Raw genomic sequence first — 23,985 nt, forward strand, 5'->3', positions numbered from 1 at the left:
TGCCTCCCGCACCATGACCGACATTGAACAGCGCTACGTTCAAATCGAGAAGGATCTACTAGCAGTAACCAGTAGACAAACCATCTTCGCCCTGGCTTGGCCGCGGATCGTCCGCCAAGCCTGACCGTCCCAACATGGCAGCGGTGGCGGGACAGGGCGGGCGCTGCCCGTCCCAACATGGCGGCGGTGACGTGGGTGGGCGGAGCGGGAGGCGGTTATAAGCGCGTGTGTGGGGCAGGTCGCGAGGATCAGGCAACTGGTGGCTCGAGCAGCGCGGGAACTGGGCGCACGGCCGACTGTCCCGTCCAGTAGTGTCCGGAGCGCGAGGTCCCGTAGGGTCTGATTGTCCGGAGCGTGGGGTCCCGTAGGGTCCGGTTGTCCGGAGCGAGAATACGAGCAGAGCACAGTGTCCGCAGTGCGGGTTCCGTCAGGTCCGGAGCGGGGAGTCCGATCAGATCGAGTATCAGTAGTAGGTGTGTCAGTCAGCGCGAGTGTCCGAAGCGGCTGTACGGGGGTCCTGTCACTCACGTCCAGGAGACGGGAGTTGAATTTCGGCTGTCCGGAGGTCCGAGTGTCCCTGGTGCTGGGGTAGCGGGTGTCCGAGTGTCCGGGCTCCAGGGTAGCGAGTGTCCGGGCTCCAGGGTAGCGGGTGTCCGAGTGTCCAGGCTGGTGCCGGGGTAGCGGGTGTCCCGAGTGTCCGGGCTCCAGGGTAGCGAGTGTCCGAAGGTCTGAGTGTCCCTGGTGCCGGGGTAGCGGGTGTCCGAGTGTCCAGGCTCCAGGGTAGCGGGTGTCCGGAGGTCGGAGCGCCGCTGGTGCGGGGGTCCCGGGTGTGCGCGTGTCCGGGGTCCAGGGTAGCGGGTGTCCGAAGGTCTGAGTGTCCCTGGTGCCGGGGTAGCGGGTGTCCGAGTGTCCAGGCTCCAGGGTAACGGGTGTCCGAGTGTCCAGGCTCCAGGGTAGCGGGTGTCCGGAGGTCCGAGTGTACCTGGTGTCGGGGTAGCGAGTGTCCAGGCTCCAGGGTAGCGGGTGTCCGAGTGTCCGGAGCAGCCATGTTGGAGCAGATGAACGTGCGGGCTGGAGCGGCGGCGGGCGAGCAGAAGCTGAAGCCCGGCCTGGAAACGCGGCTGTACCGGCGGCGCTGGGTGATCGTCGGCCTCTTCAGCTGCTACTCGCTGTGCAACGCCTTCCAGTGGATCCAGTACGGCATCATCAACAACATCATCAAGAAGTACTATAACGTCAGCTCCTTCACCATCGACTGGCTCGCCATGATTTACTTCGTGGTGTACATCCCCATCATCTTCCCAGTCACCTGGCTGCTGGACAAGAAGGGCCTGCGGGTGATCGCGCTCTGCGGCTGCGGCCTCAACTGCTGCGGCGCCTGGATCAAGATCGCCAGCGTGCGGCCCGACCTGTTCGCCGTTACCTTCCTGGGCCAGACCGTGTGCGGCGTGGCGCAGGTCTTCATCCTCGGCATGCCATCCCGAATCGCCTCCGTCTGGTTCGGCGCGCACGAAGTCTCCACCGCCTGTTCCATCGCCGTCTTCGGCAACCAGGTGAGAGGTGGAGTTGGTGGTATGGTACCGGCGAAAGGGTGTACAGACGTAGCGGGGGGGGGGGTGGCGGGGGGGGGGGGGGGGGGGGTGCAGGAGAATGTACAGGTGCAGGAGATCGGGGTGTACAGGTTTGTGCTGGTGGGGGAGTAGTCGTGTTGAACGGTATACAGGTGTGGGGTTGGAGGAGGTGCTATTATACAGGTGACCAGGTGAGTGGGGGTAGAAATGTATAGATGAAGGAGCATGCAGAAGCCCAGGTGTGGATGGGGTGCAGGAGGTTCTGTTGTACAGGTGTCCAGGTGGGTGGGAATGTGAAGGGGCAAACAGATGCCCAGGTGTAGAGTGGGTGTACAAAGATAGAGACAAAATGCTGGAGTAACTCAGCAGGACAGGTAGCATCTCTGGAGAGAAGGAATGGGTGACGTTTCGTAATTCAGTCTGAATTACTTTTGTTTTCTCAGGTGTATAAATGCCCATGTGTGGCGGGTGGGTGTACGGGTGACAGGGTATCCAGATGTCAATGTGTGAGGGTGAAGGGGATGCCATTGTACATGTCAAGGGATGGGCAGGGGCCCATGTGTGTAGGTGTGGGAGTAGTATTTTATGTGGATGGGAGAGGGGAGGGCGTATGTGCAAGTGCGAGGGGTAGAGCTTGCAGGGGAATGGACCGCGGTAGACGTGTACAGGGGTGGTAGTGTTGCGGTGTGGCTGTGGGGTTTGGTGTGTTCGGGCATGGGATGTTTCAAGTGTGGGGGTGTTGCCTTTTGATGGTATGGTTGTTGGCATGTGTTGGTGTATGCTGGTATGGTTGTCGGCATGTGAGGGTTTTGGCATGTACAGGCCTACAATGGGTATGGGTGTGCGTAGGTGAAGGTGTGCACATACTGATGGCATGAGGTGGGTATTGGGTGGCCATTGGTTGCGTGACGTGTATACTGGTGCAAGGCAGGTGTGTGCATGTGATGCTGCCATGTTGTGTGATCGTGTCTGGAGTGTGCTGTGGCTGAGGGAGAGACAGTGAGTGTAGGTGTACCTACAGGAGCAGATGGCGTGAACGAGCAAAATGCCCATGACGCTTCATTCGCTTCTGAACAGGAGTTTTCTGATGTGGTTTGGGAGGGAAATATGGTTGATGTACATGTTGATTCCAAACAGCAATTCATAAGGCAAAGATATAAAAAAGAATTGCAGATGCTAGGAATTGGAGCTAAGAATTCCTCAGAATCCTCCAGAGGGAAAATGAAAAGCTTTCTATTGAGTGCTATCCAAACAGCGGAAAGACTATACATGATTAGAACCAAGCTGTCCACAGTGCACAGATACAGGATAAAGGGAATATTGTATAGTGCAAAATAAAGTTCAGTAAAGTACGATTAAAGATAGTCCGAGGGTCTCCTCAGGTCGGTCGGCTCTCTAGTTGTTGATAGAATGGTTCAGCTGCCTGTTAACAGCTGGGAAAAAACTGTCCCTGAATCTCTATGAATGTGTTTTCACACTTCTGTGCATCTTGTCCAATGGGAGAAGGAAGAAGTGGGAGTGACCGGGTGAGACTCATCCTTGTTTATGCTGGTGGCTGTATCCACAATTCTCTGCAATTTCTTGCAGTCTTAGATGGAGCTGTTCCCAATCCATACTGTGATGCACCCCGATAAAATGCTTTCTACGGTGCATCTGTGTAAGTTGGGGACATGCTGAACTCCCTAAGCCGCTATGGAGGTAAAGACATCGGTATGCTTTCTTGGCCATTGCTTTGATATGACTAGTTCAGAACAAGTTGCTGGTGATATTTACTCCTAGGAACTTGAAGCTTTCAACCATTTCTACTTCGGCACCATCAATGTATACCGGGATTTGTGTACCGCTTTGCTTCCTGAAGTCTATCACTATTTCCTTTGTCTTGCTTGTATTGACAGAACTTGAGGGAAGTTATAAAGGCTGTGGAGAAGGGCATAGTCAATTCAGGGTAATAGTTGCTAAAGGACCTTTAAGAATCTGGCTTGTTCTCCTTGGTACAGAGGAGGTTGTGAGAAGACCTGGTATTCAAATTACAGGGTGTAGACAGAATCAACGCAGAGAAAGGGTTCCCTTTTTTGGAGGGGTAATGAACTAAGATTCATAAAAATTGAAAAATGGCCAAAGCTAAAACCATTTTTTTTTTTTACATTGCTTGGGGTAATACGAAAGGTAGTTGCAACTGTAGCTGCAGTAAGGAACTGAATATGTACCTGAAAGGAAATAATTCTCACTGCTGTGGAATTAGGGGGCGGAATAAGCTGGGTTACTTTTGTACAGAGCTGGCTTTCAATGGCTCCCTCTGTGCTGTAACCATTTGTGAATTTGACATTCCACTGACTGCTCCTGTCAGGAGTGTGTCTGAGTCTCTGGGAATGGGGAGAGAGTAAATCTGGGAACAGAGCAGGCAAATGGAGGCAATGTGCTTGCCCGAGTATCAAAGTAGTCGACTTGGTCTTACCATAACTGCATATACCTATGCATGGTCGAAAGAGGGAAGATTATTTACCCTCACAACTGTGGGTTATTTGCTGTGTTATTTATTCTGACTATTCGAACAACACTCCCAAACCCATGGCCTCTGCCCTCTAGTTTTAGACCGCTGCACTTGGAAATAGGCTGTGACCATCCAACTGATCTACACTACTCATCATTTTACAAACAACCTTTAAGTCGGTGATCAGAACTGCACACAATTCTCGCAGTGTTGTCTGAGCCAATGGCTGTAATGTGATATCCCAACTACGGTACTCTGTGCCCCAATTTACGACAGCAGGCGTTTTGATTTATTTTATGATCATTACTTTACTTCATTTCAACTATCCAAAGCCCCTCAAACAAATCCATACCAATGGGCCAGGCTGTACACTTTGTCTTGCTCTTTTCTCCTACTCCCTTGACAAAAGTAATCCAGTGCAGGTGGGTGATTCTGAACTTCACACAGCCGTCAAGGCAGCAGGTGGGTGTGCTGGAAACCCTACTCTGTACTATCTATTCTTTCACCAGCCACCCTATTGCAACTCTGCTCCAGGCAAGTGTAGACCACCGTGGGGCAGTTTGGGTTTCCATAGAAAATAGGTGCAGGCATAGGCTATTTCGTCCTTCGAGCCACCACTACCATTCTATATGATCATGGCTGATCATCCAAAATCAGTACCCTATTCCTGCTTTTTCCCCATATCCATTGATTCCCTTAGCCCCAAGAGCTACATCTATCTCTCTTGAAAACATCCAGTGAATTGGCCCCCGCTGCATCCTGTGGCAGAGAATTCCACAGATTCACAACTCTCTAGGAGAAAGCGTTTTTTTTTTATCTGTCCTAAATAGCCTATTCTTAATCTGTGACCCATGGTTCTGGATTCCCCCAACATCGGGAACATTTTTCCTGCATCTACCCTGTCCAATCCTCTAAGATTTTTACATGTTTCTATAAGATCTTCTCTCATCCTTCTTAATTCCAGCAAATACAAGCCCAGTCGAACCATTCTTTCATCATATGTCCTGGGATTTAACCTGGTGAATCTACGCTGCACTCCCTCAATAGCAAGAATGTCCTTCTTCAAATTAGGAGACCAAAATTGCGCACAATACTCCAGATTCGGTCCTACAACGGCCCTGTACAACTGCAGTAGGACCTCCTTGCTCCTAAACTCAAATCCTATTGCAATGAAGGCCAACATGCCATTAGCTTTCTTCACTGCCTGCTGTACCTGCATGCTTACTTTCAGTGACTGATGTATAAGTGCACCCAAGTCTCGTTGCACTTCTCCTTCTCCTGACACCATTCAGATAATAATCTGCCTTTCTGTACTTGCCACCAAAGTGGATAACCTCACATTTATCCACTTTATACTGCATCTGTCATGCATCTGCCCACTCATCCAACCTATCCAACTAGTGTAGGTGGGACATGTTGGCCGGCCTGGGCAAGTTGGGCCGAATGGCCTGTTTTTGTGTCCATCACTATGACTCTAAATTGCAAAGAAGGTAGTGGGAGGGATGGACAGAGAATCCTGAGTTGAATAGGTGAGGTTAGGTCAGAGGGGCTATGGTGGAAGAGGGTAATTTTCCTTTGTTGTGTACATGATATGTTGCTAATAGCAAGGCTGCAGGCCAGGCAGCACTAATGCAGAGAAAAACTGAGCCAAGTCACCAATGGGACATGTGTCAGCACAGTGGTTTCTGTTGGTATTCCAAGGGATATGAGCCTGCCCCTGAACTGTTCATGCTGCCCTGAGAAGATGACCTGGCATGCAGCGGGTAGCCCATCCAGTCTTGGAACTATTCTGATCATTTGACTTGCTGAGCTTTTAAATTTCTACATTTTTTTGGAAGAATTCTCTGCATGGCTGCTCTTGATTCCTTAATTTGTAACTAGTGTCTCATAATATTTACCACTTTAATGCTAGTGAGCGATTTACCTGCTGTATTGTTCTTGTAATTTGTTAATAGACCCAGTAATTGGGACAGTTTTAGAATAAAAACATTGTTTTTAATCTTGCTGATGCAAGACTCTTTTGGCTTACAAGATGCATTTGGAGCAGTTTCTACAGGAGGTAATTGAGGCAGATACAATAACAGTTGTTAAAAGACACATGGACAAGCACACAGATAGGAAAGGTTTAGATGGATATGGGCCAATGAAAATGGTTTAGATGGGGTTTCTTGGTCAGCATGGATGGATTGGGCTGAAGGGCATGTTTCTGTGTTTTGTTAAATCTTTTTCATGGATTTCTCTGGCTTTAGCTTGTTAGTTAACCTGACTATTATTTTTAATAGACAATAGACAAAAGGTGCAGGAGTAGGCCATTCGGCCCTCCGAGCCAGCACCACCATTCAATGTGATCATGGCTGATTATCCCCAATCAGTACCCCGTTCCTGCCTTCTCCCCATATCCCCTGACTCTGCTATTTTTAAGAGCCCTATCCAGCTCTCTCTTGAAAGCATCCAGAGAACTCGCCTCCACCGCCCTCTGAGGCAGAGAATTCCACAGACTGACCACTCTCTGTGAGAAAAAGTGTTTCCACGTCTCCGTTCTAAATGGCTTACTGCTTATTCTTAAACTGTGGCCCCTGGTTCTGGACTTCCCCAACATCGGGAACATGTTTCCTGCCTCTAGCCTGTCCAAACCCTTAACAATCTTGTATGTTTCAATGAGATCTCCTCTCATCCTTCGAAACTCCAGAGTGTACAAGCCCAGCTGCTCCATTCTTTCAGCATATGACAGTCCTGCCATCCCGGGAATTAACCTTGTAAACCTACGCTGCACTCCCTTAATAGCAGGAATGTCCTTCCTCAAATTAGGTGACCAAAACTGTACACAATACTCCAGGTGTGGTCTCACTAGGGCTCTGTACAACTGCAGAAGGACCTCTTTGCTCCTTTAAGACTAAATGACCAATTTTGCTTGGGAATCAGGTAAGTTTCTAAGTTTGCGGATGACACAAAGCTGGGTGTCAGTGTGAGTTGCGAGAAGGATGTTATGAGGCTGCAGGGTGACTTTGATAGGTTGGGTGAGTGGGCAGAAGCATGGCAGAAGCAGTATAATGTGGATAAATGTGAGGTTATCCACTTTGGTGGCAATAACAGGAAAGGATTAGGAAAAGGGGAGGTGCAACAAGACCTGGGTGTGCTTGTACATCAGTCACTGTAAGTAAGCATGCAGGTACAGCATGCATTGAAGAAAACCAATGGCATGTTGGCCTTCATTGCGAGAGGATTTGAGTTTAGGAGTAAGGAGGTCATACTGCAGTTGTACAGGGTCCTGGTGAGATTGCACCAGGAGTATTGTGTGCAATTTTGGTCTAATTTGAGGCAGGACATTATTGCTATGGAGTGAGTGCAGTGTAGGTTCACCAGGTTAATTCCCGGGATGGCGGAACTGACATGTGATGAAAAAATGGGTACACTGGGCTTGTATTCACTAGAATTTAGAAGGATGAGAGGGAATTTTATAGAATCATATAAAATTCTTAAAAGATTGGACAGGATAAATGCAGGAAAAATGTTCCTGATGTTGGGGGAGTCCAGAACCAGGGGTCACAGTTAAAGAATAAGGTGTGGCGGCACCTGATAGCAAACCAAGGTCACGACGAACCATCGGCTCTAGAGGGCGGCGTCTTGGTGGGGGAGGCACGAGTCACGGGGTTGTTATCCGAGTTGTTATTTAAGGCCGGGCAACGCCGTGTCAGCTGAGGAGTCGGGAGCTGTATGCAGAAGAATAAACATGTCTAGAGCACACACTTGTGTCCGACTAGTTTTTGGCTGGACTCCTGCCAGTCCCCGCCACAAAGGTGTATAGGCCATTTAGGACTGAGATGAGGAAAATACTTTTCACCCAGAGAGTTATGAATCTGTGGAGTTCTCTGCCACAAAAGGCAGTGGAGGCCAATTCACTGGATGTTTTCAAGAGAAATATAGATTTAGCTCTTGAGACTCGAGGGATATGGGGGAAAAAGCCAGAACGGGGAACTGATTTTAGATGATTAGCCATGATCATATTGAATGGAGTTGCTGGCTCGAAGGGCCGAATGGCCTAATCCTGCACCTGTTTTTTTATCCATCCTTTTCCATAGAAGAGCATAACACACATAAGGCCCTTTGACCCACATGTCTGACGACCATGATGCAGATTTAATGCCATCTAAGATAGATACAAAAAGCTGGAGCAACTCAGCGGGACAGGCAGCATCACTGGAGAGAAGGAATGGGTGATGTTTAGGGTTAAGAATCTTCAGACTGGTTAGGTTTATGGGAAATGAGAGATATAGACGGTGATATAGAGATAAAGAAAATGAATGAAAGATATGCAAAATAGTAACGATGATAAAGGTAACGGGCCATGATTAGCTGTTTGTCGGGTGAAAATAAGAAATTAGTGAGTTGGAGAGCAGGAGGAATCACAGGGGGAGCAGTGAGAGGATGTTGCAGAACTCTTGTCGGAGAGAAGGGGAGAGCTTCTTCAAAGTAGACATACCTTGAGGAGGTTTTGCAGTGGAGCAGACATAATGTGTAAGAAGGAACTGCAGATGCTGGTTTAAATGCCATCTACCTCCATATGGTCTATATCCTTCCATTCCGTGATGGTTCCTATGCCCATACTTTGTAAATTTCTATTAAACATCCCCCCCCCCCCCTTACCTTAAAGTGATTCCCTCAGGTATTTAACATTTGACACCCAGGTGGAAATAACTCCATCCTCTCCATGCTTTTCATCATTTTATGAGAAACTACACTAAGTGGGACCCTTGGGTCCCAGTCACATGGGAGGCCTGGTCCCCCCAATGCAACCCATTCCCAAACACAATATTCCACCACTCTCCCGTACCCCCAACGCAAACCAACGCAATATACCACCACCGCACACCCATAGCCCCAAACTGCGCAGGCGCGGCTCATTTCACCTCATCCCCGAGCACTCCCTGCCACTCTTCAAGTGGGGGAGGGAAGTGTGGTGGAGGGGGGGGTGGGAGGGGAGGGGGGGAGAGGGGTGTGTGTGGACGGGTAGGTGGGGGGAGATAGTGGTGTGGGGGAAGGCGGTGTGTGGCGGGGAGAAGGTGTGTGGGGGGGGTGTGAGGGGGTTATGTGTGTGGGAGAGAGGCGTGGGCGGGGGGGGGGGGGGGGGGGGCTGTGGGGGGGAGAAGGTGTGTATGAGGGGGGGAGGAGATTCAGATTCAGTTCAGATTCAATTTTAATTGTCATTGTCAGTGTACAGTACAGAGGAAATGCATTGTCAACGAAATGAGTGGGGCGGGGGGTTGGGGGCAGTGTGGGCGGGGGGGGTTTTGGGCGGGGGTGGAGTTGTGAGGGGAGATGGGTGTGTGGGCGGGGAGAGGAGGAGTCAGCTCGGAGAAAAGACGGGGAAGAGCTATGGGCAAGAGGGGGGAGGAGCCAGCGAGGGGGACCAGAGGGGTAGTGGCTGGTGACTTACAGCGGTCGCTGGTCGTTCTCTCTGCAGGGATCAGAGTCTCCGCTTTCCGTTTGGCGACATCTCCGACGCTGGGCTGGACTGGGTCTCCCACGCTGGGCTGGGTTGGGCAGGGTCTCCGACGCTGGGCTGCTCGGGATCCCTCCGAAAATTGTGTCCGGTTGGAAACCTCCGCCGGCTACCCTCAGCTCCAGTAAAGATGCGATGGCGCAGGAAGGGGCATACTACCCCGGTGAGTGACAGGGGAAGAGACTAATCCGCGCAGCGCTGAACGGCAGGAGAAGAGATCGATCTGCGCAAGCGCGGTTTTTAAGATTTTATAAACCTCGCTAACTTTTACGATATTCAACCGATCGGAACGAAACTTGGTGCAATCGCAGCATAGGAGAACGGCGAGTGAACGCAAAAAATCTTAGCGCTATCGCAAACTGTTTTTGCGCAAATAGAAAGACCGCACAAACCGGAAGATAACAAGATCAGAGTTTTAATTATGTACTAGACCAAGTGGGCGGCCTGCGGCTGGCCACACACACACACACACACACACACACACACACACACACACACACACACACACACACACACACACACACACACACACACACACACACACTATTAACATTATTCATTTGCTTCTTTTACCTCATCCCTGCCCTATCCACTCGCGCATAGCCCCCAACTCGCAGGCGCCTCTAGAGAGGGAGGGGGGGTAGAGAGTGGGGGCAGAGATGGGGAGGGGGAGTGTGGGAGAGAGGTGGGAGGGGGGGGGGAGAGAATGTGGTGAGTAGAGAGGCCAGAGAGGGGAGAGGAAGGGCTGGGGGGAGACGAGGAAGGGGAGAGGATTAGGAGGGAGGAGGAGGGGGAGAGGATTAGGCGGGAGGAGACGAGGAGGAGGAGGGGAGCATCACCGGAGAGTGGGGTGGAGGGAGAGGTGGGGGGGGGGTGATGTCACTCGCAGTGCGAGCAAGCCGGTGCAGACCCACTGTGACGTCATCAGTGAAAGACAGTCATTTTTATTTCTGTATGACTAAAGGAAAAATAATTTTGTTGTCTCTTCATTGAAGACAATGACAATAAATTAAATCAAATCAAATCAATTATTCCAAAGTTTTGTCCGATTTTTGAACATTTTCATTAATAACTAAATAAAGCATTACATTTTCAGATAAGGCGATTTCGGACTCCACGGGAAAAATCTCTACTGGAATATGTAAAAATGTTACCGTTAGCGCGTCCTTTTTTCGGGAAGTGATTTATATATACATGCACACGCACAAATAAATATACAAGATCAGACTTTTAAGTATATAGATAGATAGAAGCGAGATCTCTGGGACAACTTTGCACTGAAGGTCCATATCTGGAATGAGCTGCTGGCAGATGCTAAAGAAGCAAATATAATGATGACTTTTTGAAAGGCATTTGATGAGAAAGGTTCAGAGGAATACTCGACTGTGGGACCCGTTGGGCTCCAGCTTCACACTGGAGTGCTGACCCCCCAATGCAATATTCCACCTCTCCACCAATTCCAATATACACGCACACACAGGCTTGCATACGCACGCAGGCTCGCGCACGCACTGACTCTCTCGCACACGCACACACAGACTCGCGCGTCGCACATGCACTCGCACACACACAGACTCGCGCGCACACACAGACTCGCACTCACACACGCACACAGACTCTCACTCACACACAGTCTCTCACACACACACTCGCACTCGCACGCAAACACACACAGAATCACAGACGCGCGCACACACACACACACACACACACACACTCACACACACACAACACACACACACACACACACACACACACACACACACACACACACACACACACACACACACACACACACACACACTCATAACTTTTTTATTTTTCATCGATGGGAAAAATCCTCGGGGCTGGCTCAACAGAGGAGGACTGTAAGATGGCCAAAAATCACAGTGATACAAGGTATCGTTTTTTTCTAAAATCAATATACAGCGTAGACAGGAAGTGGTCGAGATGAGACTTTTAATTATATAGATGGACCAAGATAAAGTAAAGGCAAATGCATCTAGCCCATTATTCCAACTCGATCAGCATGGACAAGGAGGGCCGAAGGACCTGTGCTGAAATGCTTTATGATTCTGACTCCAAGTCCTAGCCTACCACACCTCGGCCCTCGACATTCTTGTTTGGCAACATTCTTATAGAACGTCTCTAACCGTTTTCTACCTTAATGGCACCATTCCTACAACTGTGCAACCAAATCTGAACACATTACCCAATTGTTCAATGGTACTTTATTGTCATGTAACTAGATACAATGAAAGTGTTTGTTTTGCATTGAATTCAGTAAAAGCACAACCATGTACATGTACAAGAATGCAACGATTGTAGTATAAGAATAACATTAAAAAATCACTGAAGCAGTGCAGAGTTCCCTTGTACGCTTCAAGTTTCCAGTTTTTTTTTATGGCAGTCCTTCAGCCCACAGAGTCCACGCCAACCATCGATCACCCCTTGACACTAGTTCTATGCTATCCTACTTTCTCATCCACTCTCAAGAAGGCAACTGACTGGCTGTGCTCCTTCTTCTCCATGTGTTTCCGCTGCCTGAAGCAGCCAAAGATCTGGCGCAGTGCCAAGGTGAACGCTCTGCCGAAGCCAAATTAGCCTAGCGATGACCCCAAGGGATACCGACCCATCTCACTGCTGTGCGTTCCATACAAGCACCACAGCTGCATATGATACTGTCTGGCTGCGTGGACTACACATGAAGCTTCTGGAAACCATCCCAGACAAGCCCATGGTGAGCTTCATCATGGAGATGCTGAGCATCCGCAGCTTCAGGCTACACCAGCAACGGGCAATGCAGCAGGGTGAGGAAACTTAAGAACGGCGTCCCTCAGGGCTCAGTGCTGGCACCAATGCTGTTCTATCTGCCTGCAACCCAATGACCTGCCTGCAACCCAATCAAAGAAGTTTGGCTATGCTGTTGACCTGGCCATCCAACTCAGTAAGCCATCCCAGGAAACAGCAGAAGAGGGCCTCTCTGAAGGCCTTAACATCCTATCTTCATACCTGAGGAACTGGAGCCTCAAGCTCAGCATGGGTAAGACAACATCTTCAATGTTCCACCTCAACAACAGGGAAGCGACCCGCGAGATGTACGTCATGGTGAATAATGCCCGGTTATCGTCCCGGCCCGTCCCCACGTACCTCGGTGTGCAGCTCGACAGAACGTTGTCATTCAAACAACACCTGGAAGGTGCCAAGGCAAAGACAAGCCGCGCTGATACGCTGCCTAGCCGGCACCGCATGGGGAGCCATGACGAAGACACTGCGCATGTCCACAGTGGCCCTGGTGTTCTCAGCCGCCGAGTACTGCGCCCCGGTCTGGCGCCGTAGCCCTCACGCCAAGAAACTGGATGCTGCCCTCAACAGCGCCCTGCGGACTGTCTCCGGATGTCTACGAGCCACCCCAGTAAACAAACTGCCTGCCCTCGCTGGCATCGCCCCAGCCAACATCAGACGAGAAGCAGCCACGCTGGCCCTCTCGAAAGGCGCAGACCAGTGAATCCCACCTCCTCCATCAGATCGACACAGAGGCACCACGACGAGTGCGCCTTGAGTCACGGCAACCCTTTGCCACGCAAGCTCAAGAGCTGCTCTGCACAACACTGGCTGACGCTTCTAAGGCCACCTGGGTGAAGACTAGATGGAGAGACCAGTGGAAGTCAGTGGAACCACCTAGGCTACACCATTACATCGATGGCCTCATGGACGTCCCTGGCCAGGGCCTGCCCCGAAAGCAGTGGACAACCCTCAACCGCTTGAGGACAGGCATCGAACGTTATGAAGTAGCGATGAAGAGGTGGGGCCTCGTGGACAGAGCCTCCTGCAAGTGTGGGGACCCAACACAGACAGTGGAGCACATCGTCACCAGTTGCCCCAAACACCGGCCACCGAATGGTGATCGAGGTCTGATTGACCTGGACGATGACATGTTGGCCTGGCTCACCTCAACGGAGCTGCAGGTCTAAAAGACATACGACAGAAGAAGAAGATCCACTCCCTACACACGAGGGGCGATTTACAGAGGCACATTAAGCTACAAACCCACATATCTTTGGGATGTGAGAGGAATCCGGAGTACCTGGAGGAAACCCACATGGTCATAGAAAGAACACACTAACTCCACACAGACTGCACCCCGGACGATGACATTGAACCCAGGTCTCTGCCGCTGTGAGGCAGTGGGCCTATCAGTTGTGCCACTGTGCTGGCCTTATAAATACAGTCGTACCTTGGCTTAAACGACTCTTTCTGTCGGTGGCACTGGGTCAGTGTTGTTGGGTCTGCCTGGCTGGTCAATGTTCTCCACCGCTGCTCCATGCCGTTGCAGGCCACATCTGATCTGCTGATTGACCTCTGTGGAGCAACCAGCGGAACCTGTTCCACATGAGCCCCAGGCTGCTGTAAGTTCTCCAGCTGCCCACTCCACTGACATCCCGACCCGCGAACGTGCCACCCTCTCGTCTCCCTCAGCTACGGCCACACCATGCTCTGGGGCAGCTCCTTCAGCCAAGGCCACACCATGCACCGGGGCGTCTCCTGCAGCTGCCCCTCCACGCCATGCACTGGGGCACCTTCAGCAGCTGCCCCTCCACCCCATGCACAGGGGCACCTTCAGCAGCTGCCACTCAACGCCATGCATTGGAGCATCTCCAACCACTCCATGCCATGCTTTGGAGCGCATCCTGCAGCCAACCTTGGAACGTCCAGAGTGGTTCCGAGGGCATGGGAAGTGAGACTCCAGCCTGCTCACCAGCATCCTTCCTCAACTATAGATTCCTATAGATCAGGCATGTAAATCGCTATCAAAATATGGGGCAGGAGACAGGGGGGCCACACACACACAGACACACACACACCCCCCACACCCCCGGAGGCTCAATCCAGCGGTTAATGCAGCTCAACTATGCCTGTCTCGCCGGGTTAACCTACAGCCCTGCCTGGGACGGGCAGAGCTGAGCTGGATTTAGCGCTGCTTCTCTGTGCTGGCTGTGGGCCTGGGGGCACAGCTCCCATATGACTCTCGACATCTCTGGCCGCCACTGGGGGGGGGGGGGCTTCGGGTGGAGACGGGGATGGTCCAGTGGCGGTTCGGCAGCGATTGCATTACTGGGGAGCCGGGATCGGTCCTGGCTGCGGATGAGGCGCAGGTCTGTGTCCATGGCTGCAGAGAGTGTTTTGGCACGTCTCCCTCCTCCAATCACCGCGCTCTATCCCAAGTCCCACCCCCCCTACTTCCGCCTCTGACCGACACCTCCCTCCTCCAATGATCGCGCTGAATCATCATGTCCCGCCCCCATTGCCTGCTGTCGGATGTCAGATTTCACCGGGTTTTAAAATCCCGATTACAAAAAATGGGGGATCTTACCCCACCTCTCAAAACGGGGGGAGGTAACCCCCCCCCCCCCCTTTTTTTGCTCCTGTATTCGATTACTCTTTTTATAAAGGCCAACATGCCATTCGCTTTCTTCACTGCCTGCTCTACCTGCATGCTTACATTCATAGACTGATGTACAAGGATCCCCAGATCCCGTTGTACTTCCCCTTTTCCCAACGACGCCATTTAGATAGTAATCTGCTTTCCTGTTTTTGCTACCAAAGTGGATAACCTCACATTTATCCACATTAAACTTCATCTGCCATGAATCTGCCCACTCCCCCAACCTGTCCAAGTCGCCCTGCATTCTCATAGCATCCTCCTCACAGTTCACACTGCCACCCAGCTTTGTGTCATCTGCAAATTTGCTAATGTTACTTTGAATCCCTTCATCCAAATCATTGAAGTATATTGTAAATAGCTGTGGTCCCAGCACCGAGCCTTGGGGTACTCCACTAGTCACTGTCTGCCATTTTGAAAGGGACCCGTTAATCCCTACTCTTTGTTTCCTGTCTGCCAACCAATTTTCTATCCACATCAGACTCTACCCCCAATACCATGTGCCCTAATTTTGCCCACTAATCTCCTATGTGGGACCTTATCAAATGCTTTCTGAAAATCCAGGTACACTACATTCACTGGCTCTCTCTTGTCCATTTTCCTAGTTACATCTTTAAGTAATTCCAGAAGATTAGTCGAGCATGATTTCCCCTTCGTAAATCCATGCTGACTCGGACCGATCCTGTTACTGCTATCCAAATGTGTGGCTATGTCATCTTTTATAATTGACTCCAGCATCTTCCACACCACAGATGTCGGGCTAACTGGTCTATAATTCCCCGTTTTCCCTCTCCCGCCTTTCTTAAAAAGTGGGATAACATTTAGCTACCCTCCAATCCACAGGAACTGATCCTGAGTTTATAGAACATTGGAAAATTATCACCAATGCATCCACGATTTCTAGAGCCACTTCCTTAAGTTCCCTGGGATGCAGACCATCTGGCCCTGGGTATAGGGCTCTAGTGAGACCACACCTGGAGTATTTGGTGCGGTTTTCTTCTCCTAATTTCAGGATGGACATTGTTGCTATTGAGGGAGTGCAGCGTAAGTTTACAAGGTTAATTCCCGGGATGGCGCACGTGTTATATGCTGAGAGAATGGAGTGGCTGGGTTTAGAAGAATGAGAGGAAGGGATCATTGAAATATATGTTTACTAAGGGTTTGGACATGCCAGAGGCAGGAAACGAGTTCCCGATGTTGGGGGAGTCCAGATGCAGGGACCACTGTTTAAGAATAAGGGGTAAGCCGTTTAGAGTGGAGATGAGGAAACACTTTTTCACACAGGAAGTTGTGAGTCTGTGGAATTTTCTGCCTCAGAGGGTGGTGGAGGTCGGTTCTCTGGATACTTTCAAAGAGAGCTAGATAGGGCTCTTAAAGATAGCGGTCAGGGGATACGGGGAGAAGGCAGAAACGGGGTACTAATTGGGGATGATCTGTCATGATCACATTGAATGATGGTGCTGGCTCGAAAGGCCTACTGTCTATTGTGATGGCCCAGGCAGTGTCACACTTAACATAGAAATATAGAAAATAGGTGTAGGAGGAGGCCATTCGGCCCTTCGGGCCAGCACCGCCATTCATTGTGATCATGGCTGATCGTCCCTTATCAATAACCCGTGCCTGCCTCCCCCATATCCCTTGACTCCACTAGCCCCTGGAGCTCTATCTAACAAGTCAGGCTAACTGGTCTGTAATTTCCCGTTTTCTCGCTCGCTCCTTTCTTGAAAAGTGGGATAACATTAGCTATCCTCCAATCCACAAGAACTGATCCTGAATCTATTGAACATTGGAAAATGATCACCAATGCGTCCACTATTTTTAGAGCCACCTCCCTGAGGACCCTGGGTTGCAGACTATCCGGTCCAGGGGATTCATCATCCTTCAGTCCCATTAGCCTACCCAATACTATTTCTCACCTAATGAAAATTTCTTTCAGTTCCTCGACCCCCTTAGATACTCTTTCCTCCAGTACATCTGGGACATTGTTTGTGTCTTCCTTAGTGAAGACAGATCCGAAGTACCTATTCAACTCTTCTGCCATTTCCTTGTTGCCCATAATAATTTCACCCATGTCTGCCTTCAAGGGACCCACATTTGACTTTGCTACTTTTTCCCTTAACATATCTAAAGAAGCTTTTACTGTCCTTCTTTATATTCCTGGCCAGCTTCCCCTTGTACTTCATCTTTTCCAACCCGTATTGCCCGTTTTGTCTCCTGTTGTCCTATGAAAGTTTCCCAATCCTCTAGCTTCCGGCTACTCTTTGCTGTGTTATGCATCTTTTCTTTTAGTTTTATTCTTCTTGTAATCTCCTTCAATCCTGGGCATTCGAGTTGCTGAACCAGGCCCTGAAGCAACCAGTCAATATATTACAGAGCAGCACAGCACAGGTACACTCTTCAGCCCAGCACTGACTATAATGCTAACCTAAAGTCCTCCTTGCATGCACATGGCCGGTTTCCATCTATATATTCCCTGTCTGTTTATATGTCTGTGTAGATGCCTCTTTAAAGTTGCTGTTACATTTATCATCTCCCCTGGCAGTATGATCCAGGCACCTGTCACATTCTGTGTAGCAAAAAACCTGTCTCTCACATCTCCTTCAAATGCTACCCCTCTCATCATAAGCCTAGCAGGCTAATAATTTAATGATAATTAATGTCCTGATAAATTAACTTTAATTTGGAATTGTATTGTAATTGTATTTGTTTTCTATCCTTTCAAAAAAAACTCCAAATCATCTCATGTGGCATGTGATTTAAAAACTTGCAAAACTAACAGACCTAATCAAGGTCTAGTTTCTAGTACAAGGACAAAATGGTTACTTAATTCCATTCAAGGCATGTGGCTGAAGCCCAAGTGGGAGCACAGATTCTTCCATGATTGGGCATTTGGTGATGACAGGGCGGGTGGGTCGGTAGTTTAAGTTTATGCTCTCCTTCTGCATAAAAAAATGCAGGACCTGTGCTCCTAATGCATGAACTTGCTTCACCCTACTGCTCCCCCACTTTGGGTGGTCATGGAGCCGGGATGCCCAGGAGTCGGTGGGAATGATGTTTTTTTTTTTTACGAGGAAGCTTTGATTATATCCGTGAATCTTACACTGTTTGCCTGGTAATTCCTTCCTCCAGTAGAGCTCGGAACTGTTTTAGGATTCTGGTGTTGGGCATATGTGCTGAGTGAGTGTAACCTGGGCTTTAGACCAGGGGAGATGTTGTTCTGCCAGAGTCTGACCTAGGAAGATGCGGGTGGAGGAAGGAACTGCAGATGTTGGTTTACACCGAAGAAAGACACAAAATGCTGGAGTAATTCAGCGGGACAAGCAGGATTTCTGGAGAGAAGGAATAGGTGACATTTCGGGTCGAGACCCTTCTTCACAGCCTGACCTGGGGAGATATCAGTCTGGCACAGCCTGACGGGGAGATCTTGGTCTGGCAGAGGCTGACCTGGGGTGATGTGGGCCTGACACAGCTCGATCCTGGGGACATGCCTGGCAGAGCACGTTGGTTCACATTACCTTCCAGTAAAGTTAGAGGATTGTGCAGAGACGGTGTTGTGATACTTTACCTGCTGTAGATAGTCCAGATCTCTGAAGCATTCGGAGAGCAGGGAATTACTGTTGGTCTCTGCCCATGCTGTAATCAGGAAACACAGCAACAGGGTTTTTGGCCCACCAGGTCTGTACCAACCTGCAGGACTTGTGTGAGGGACACCACGCAATTACTGTGTACATACCTCACAGTCAGCATTGGAGGCCAGAATGGACCTGGCAGGCAGCAGCTCTATGAATTGCACCACAGTGCTGCTCTGATTTTTGGTTGAGCAAAATCTTGCAGCTAAATAATTCAAATTAGGGTTGGGGTGGGCTTCAGTTGCCTGGCTGCTTGTCAAAATGACCATTAGTTGGGAGATTATGTAGACAGGTTGGGGAACTGTTTGGGGGGTGGGGGGTATTGGTTAACAATTATTTTGCAATCAGGAAGCTAATTTGTAGAGTCATTCACAGAGTTCATAATTGAGATGAATGACTCGCCAGTAACGTTGTTTAACCTTTAATCTGTTTTGTCATAATACCTTCCTGACAATTATTTCCAAATTGCTCGAACGCTGACTTTTGAAACCCTGTTAATTGCCATTTTATGGGTGCCAAGGCCTCTTGCAAAACCACAACCTATTTCTCCCAATTTTGTTAGTCCTTGCTGTCTCCTACCCTCCCTCAGCCCCCCTGCTGTCTCCTCCCATCCCCCAGCCTTCGGGCTACTCCTCCTTTTCCCTTTCTTGTCCCCACCCACCCCCGCCCCCGATCAGTCTGAAGAAGGGTTTCGGGCCGAAACGTTGCCTATTTCCTTCGCTCCATAGATGCTGCTGCACCCGCTGAGTTTCTCCAGCTTTTTTGTGTAACCTATTTCAAGAGTATTGTCTCGAGAAGCAAATGTAATGTTGGCAAGCTGATCCTTGGTACAGATTAAATGTGCAGGGAGGAATGCAAGTGCTGGTTTAAACCGAAGACTGACACAGAAAGCTGGAGTAACTGAGCGGGACAGGCAGCATCTCTGGAGAAAAGGAATGGGTGACGTTTCGGGTCGAGACCTTTCCTCAAACTGGTGCAGATTGTTGATCAGATGAATTGCTGCAGATCACGTCTGGCCTTTGATGGTGAAAGGTTCAAGTTATGCTCATGGCAAATGCTAAGCCACTTGAATTTGCATTAATAAAGGACTTTGATGTAAACAGACTTTTATTTGCATCTCTTTGATGTATCCTGACCAGTTTGAACCAAACATTTGTAGCTGAATATCATTGCTTTTCAAAAAACAAGTTGGTCAGAAGCATCTCTAGAGTGAACGATAGATTATGTGGACAGGGCCCTTCAGACTCCGATGTCTTACCTATCCATGTCCAACAGAGATGCTGCTTGACTCGCTGACTTACTCCAGCACCGACTTTTTATTTTGTAAACCAAAATCCGCATTTCTTGTCTGAAGAAGGGTCCCAACCCAAAAAATCCATGTTCTCCAGGGTTTCTGCCTGATCCACTGAGTTATTCTAGCACTTTCTTTTTCTGTCAAACAGCATCTGAAGTTCCTTAAAGTACATTCTGCAATTCCTTGTGTCTTCACTATTCAAAATATGTTTCACAGTTACTCTGGTTCATTTTTTGTTTGAAGATAATCTTCAAAGTTCCTTCAATGTCTGATTTTGAGAAGGCATTGAGATGTTTGAAGCAGAAAGGAAGGTTTCAATTAATTTGCTGGTCTGAAAACTAGTGGTGGGGGGGGGGGGGGGGGGGGGGGGGAGAGTAATAGAGCTTCGGGATGGGAAGGAATGAGCTAGGAAGGAGTGTCTAGCTAAGAAATTTAGTCGAGTGTCTGAGAGACCAGAACATGGAATGAGTCTCAGGAAAGTTGACTTTGAAGTCTGAAGAAAGGTCTCGACCCAAAACGTCACCCATTCCTTCTCTCCAGAGATGCTGCCTGTCCCACTGAGTTGCTCCAGCATTTTGTGTCGACCTTCGCCATTGAAGAAAATACAGAAATGACAGGAAAGTAACTGGAATGTTTAAATCGGGTGTTTGTGAGGATCAGCAGTCAGTGGCAAAGTCTTGGTAAATTGTGCACGATTGTGGGAGAGGGGAAGATTTCAAGAATAGGGCTAGAGAAGCCAGATGGCTCTCTTTAGAGTAGGACAGGATGAGAGATTTGATGGAGATGGACAAGATTGATCTAGTTAAGGGTATAGCGAGGGAAGCTATTCCCGACTGAACGACTCAAACCTAGCATTGGTTAAATGTTTATTATGTGAACTACATGTGGTAGAATGGTGCACAATGAGTCGGGCAGTGCAGCAAGGACAAGATGCTTTGGAGAAGCTTTGTGATGTTGCCAGGGATGGAATCTTTCACATGAGGAGAGATCAGGTAGACTGGGTTTGTTTTCTGTGGAGCAGAGGCCCAAGGGAGTCCTGACAGCGATGTCCACAATTATGAGGGGCATGGGTAGGGTAGATAGTAAGATTTTTTTTCCCCCAGAGCAGATGTTATGAATGTGCTCTGGTTATACTGTACCTACATGTTGAGAGGAATCCTGGCCTCTGCTGCCGTCTATGTGGAGTTCTCCCTCTGACCAAGTGGGTTTGTCCTGGGTGTTCTGGGTTCCTCCTACATCCTAAAGAGGCATGGCCTGGTAGCTTAATTAAGCGCTAATGTAGGTGAGTGGTAGTGTTTAGGGAGTTGAAAGGAATGTGGGAGAATAGGTTATAGGGAAAATTAATGTGCAAATTGGGGCTCAAAAGGAAAATTGAAAATTTCAATGCGTACACCAGCATTTTTATCATTTTGCCTGATGCTTTGGGAAGTATACGACATGGAGTAAAGACTGATGGTGTCACAGTTAAAGTTTGAAAAATGAAACTCCTCTGGAGAGATGGAGGAGAAGTGGTGGAGAGGACAAAATAGGAAGCAGAAAGTAAACTGAAAGTAAACATGCGGTACAGCTAATGGCATGATGGCCTTCATAACAAGAGGATTTGAGTATAGGAGTAAAGAGATCCTTCTGCAGTTGTATGGGGCCATGGAGTATTGTGTGCAGTTTTGGTCTCCTAATTTAAGGAAGGACGTCCTTGCTATTGAGGCAGTGCAGCATAGGTTCATGAGGTTAATCCCCGGGATGGCGGGACTGTCATATGCGGAAAGATTGGGCTTGTATTCACTGGATTTTAGAAGGATGAGAGGAGAACTTAGAGAAATGTATAAAATGACTGGACAAGCTAGATGCAGGAAAGTGTTCCCACATGTTGGGGGAGTCCAGAACCAGGCACACAGTCTAAGAATAAAGGGGAGGTCATTTAAAACTGAGATGAGAAAAAACGTTCTCAGCCAGAGAATTGTGAATTTGTGGAATTCTCTGCCACAGTGGAGAGTGGAATTTTCTGCCACAGAAGGCAGTGTGGAGGCCAATGTATTGGATGAATTTAAAAGAGTTATATAGAGCTCTTGGGGCTAGTGGAATCAAGGAATATGGGGAGAAGGCAGACACGGGTTACTGATTGTGGATGATCAGCCATGATCACAATGAATGGCGGTGCAGGCTCGAAGGGCCAAATGGCCTCCTCCAACACCTTTTTTCTATGTTACTCTAATGTACCACGTGTTGCAGAGGATCTGTGGCAGGCCCTTTCTTTGGCTGCTGACAGGCAGATTCTGCTTTTCCAGGTGTTCCATTATTTTAATGTTTCCACCTAGTCTGAACTATAACTCTGAACAGGCAATTGTCAAACTCTGGTGCAAGTCCAACTCTGTTTACTGATCCATGACTTTGTCTCGAGTGCTTTGCTAACCAAAAGTATCATGTTCCAGTTCAGGGACTAGGTGACCCCTATTAATGTTTACAGGCGATTAAAATCATGGTATCTTGACATTTACACCACATTATATGTACAGGGCAAAGTGATCAACCATTATAGAGTTATCATTCCAACATGTAGTTTTTGTTTTGCGTTTTTCCCCTCCTGGATAATTATGACTTTATTGAGCGTTTAATACAGCGAGCACTGACTGCAATCGGTCTACGTGGCATCTTGTGTGAGCTAAGGTAGGGAGTGGTGGCTGCGCATTTGTTTGTTAGAGCTGAGCCTGCTTGTACATGTTAATGGAGCAGTGGACCTGTTTAACAGGTGTAACTGAAAGCAGAAATCTGACTGAAGCAAGCCCACGCCAATATTTAATAATAGATTGGATAAGCGATGGATGGAAAGGAGCGAGCTTGTGTGAGCAGTGCAGACATATAAGATTCAGACCATTGATCAGTTGACAGATAAGACCCTTAGGCCAGTTAAACCAGTTGCATTGGACACGCAAGAGGCTGCAGATGCTGGAATTGAGCAACATATTGGAGTGCTAGAGGAACTCAGCAGATCAGGCAACATCTGAGGAGGGAATTGGACAAGGAGGGTCTCATCCCTTTATGGCTTACCTCTTTAAGAATAAGGAGTAAGCCATTAGAACGGAGACAAGGAAACGCTTTTTCGCACAGAGAGTTGTGAATCTGTAGAATTCTCTGCCTTGGAGGCCGGTTCTCTGGATACTTTCAAGAGAGAGCTAGATAGGGCTCATAATGATAGGGGATGTGGGGAGAAGGCAGGAACGGGGTACTGATTGGGGATGATCAGCCATGATCACATTGAATGGCGGTGCTGGCTCGAAGGGCCGAATGGCCTACTCCTATACCTATTGTCTATTATCCTAAAACATCTTCTGTCCATCCCCTTCACAAATGCTGCCTGGCCTGCTGAATTCCTCCAGCACTTTGTTTTATTGCAAACTAGTTACACTGGTGTGTTATGATCTGGATTGTAGGTGCATCTGTCTATGAAATTGAACAATTCCAATCATGTGTGTATATGCTTGAATTGAATGTGTTCCCAGTCATCTACTGATGAGGTAGTGTTGAGCCTCATATTAAACCACAACACACGGGTGTCGATTGGGGAGGAATTCTAGTGTGGACCCAGGGGGAGCTCTAGGGGTAACTTCAGTGAATGCATGCCCAAAAAGCAGTGGTCCCAGCACTTTGAGCCCCTGGAGGTCCCCACTATTCACCTGCCTCATCCAGAGTTTAACATAGAACGGTATAGCACAGGAAACAGGCCCTTCTGCCGACGTTGTCTGGAACATACATGATAGCAAATTAAAATAATCCCTTCTGCCCACGTGATCCAAATCCCTTCAATTTACTTCTTATCCATGTGCCTGTATAAACGTCTCTTAAACACCACTATTGTATCTGCCTCCACCACCATTCCCGGCACCACCTTCCAGGCCCCCACCACTCTGTTTTTCAGAAAACAACTTGCCCTTGTCATCTCTGCAACTCTATCTAATTATGTTGCCATATTCGGGGAGCAAGGAAAGTAAAGCAAGGGGGGAAGTATTCAAATGGCTGATTAGAGGAGGCCATGACATTTGCAGGATTAAAGAAAATCCCA

At 48.8% G+C, this 23,985-nt stretch overlaps 1 protein-coding gene across 2 annotated transcripts in view; it reads left to right on the forward strand.

Moving 5' to 3' along the window:
* Nucleotides 1-215: 215 nt before the first annotated feature.
* Nucleotides 216-23,985, forward strand: part of flvcr2a (FLVCR heme transporter 2a) — an 81,219-nt gene continuing 57,449 nt past the window's right edge. Inside the window, exons 1-2 of one of the 2 annotated variants that reach the window (XM_055640296.1) lie at nucleotides 216-565; nucleotides 869-1,553. In XM_055640296.1, coding sequence (XP_055496271.1) covers nucleotides 1,047-1,553 — 507 coding nt within the window. In that variant the 5' untranslated portion in view covers nucleotides 216-565; nucleotides 869-1,046. The remainder of the gene's footprint in view (nucleotides 566-868; nucleotides 1,554-23,985) is intronic. The other variant, XM_055640295.1, reaches the window with a different exon arrangement.

The sequence above is a fragment of the Leucoraja erinacea genome, chromosome 9 (genome assembly GCF_028641065.1).
Source record: "Leucoraja erinacea ecotype New England chromosome 9, Leri_hhj_1, whole genome shotgun sequence".
In the NCBI taxonomy this organism is placed as follows: domain Eukaryota; kingdom Metazoa; phylum Chordata; class Chondrichthyes; order Rajiformes; family Rajidae; genus Leucoraja; species Leucoraja erinaceus.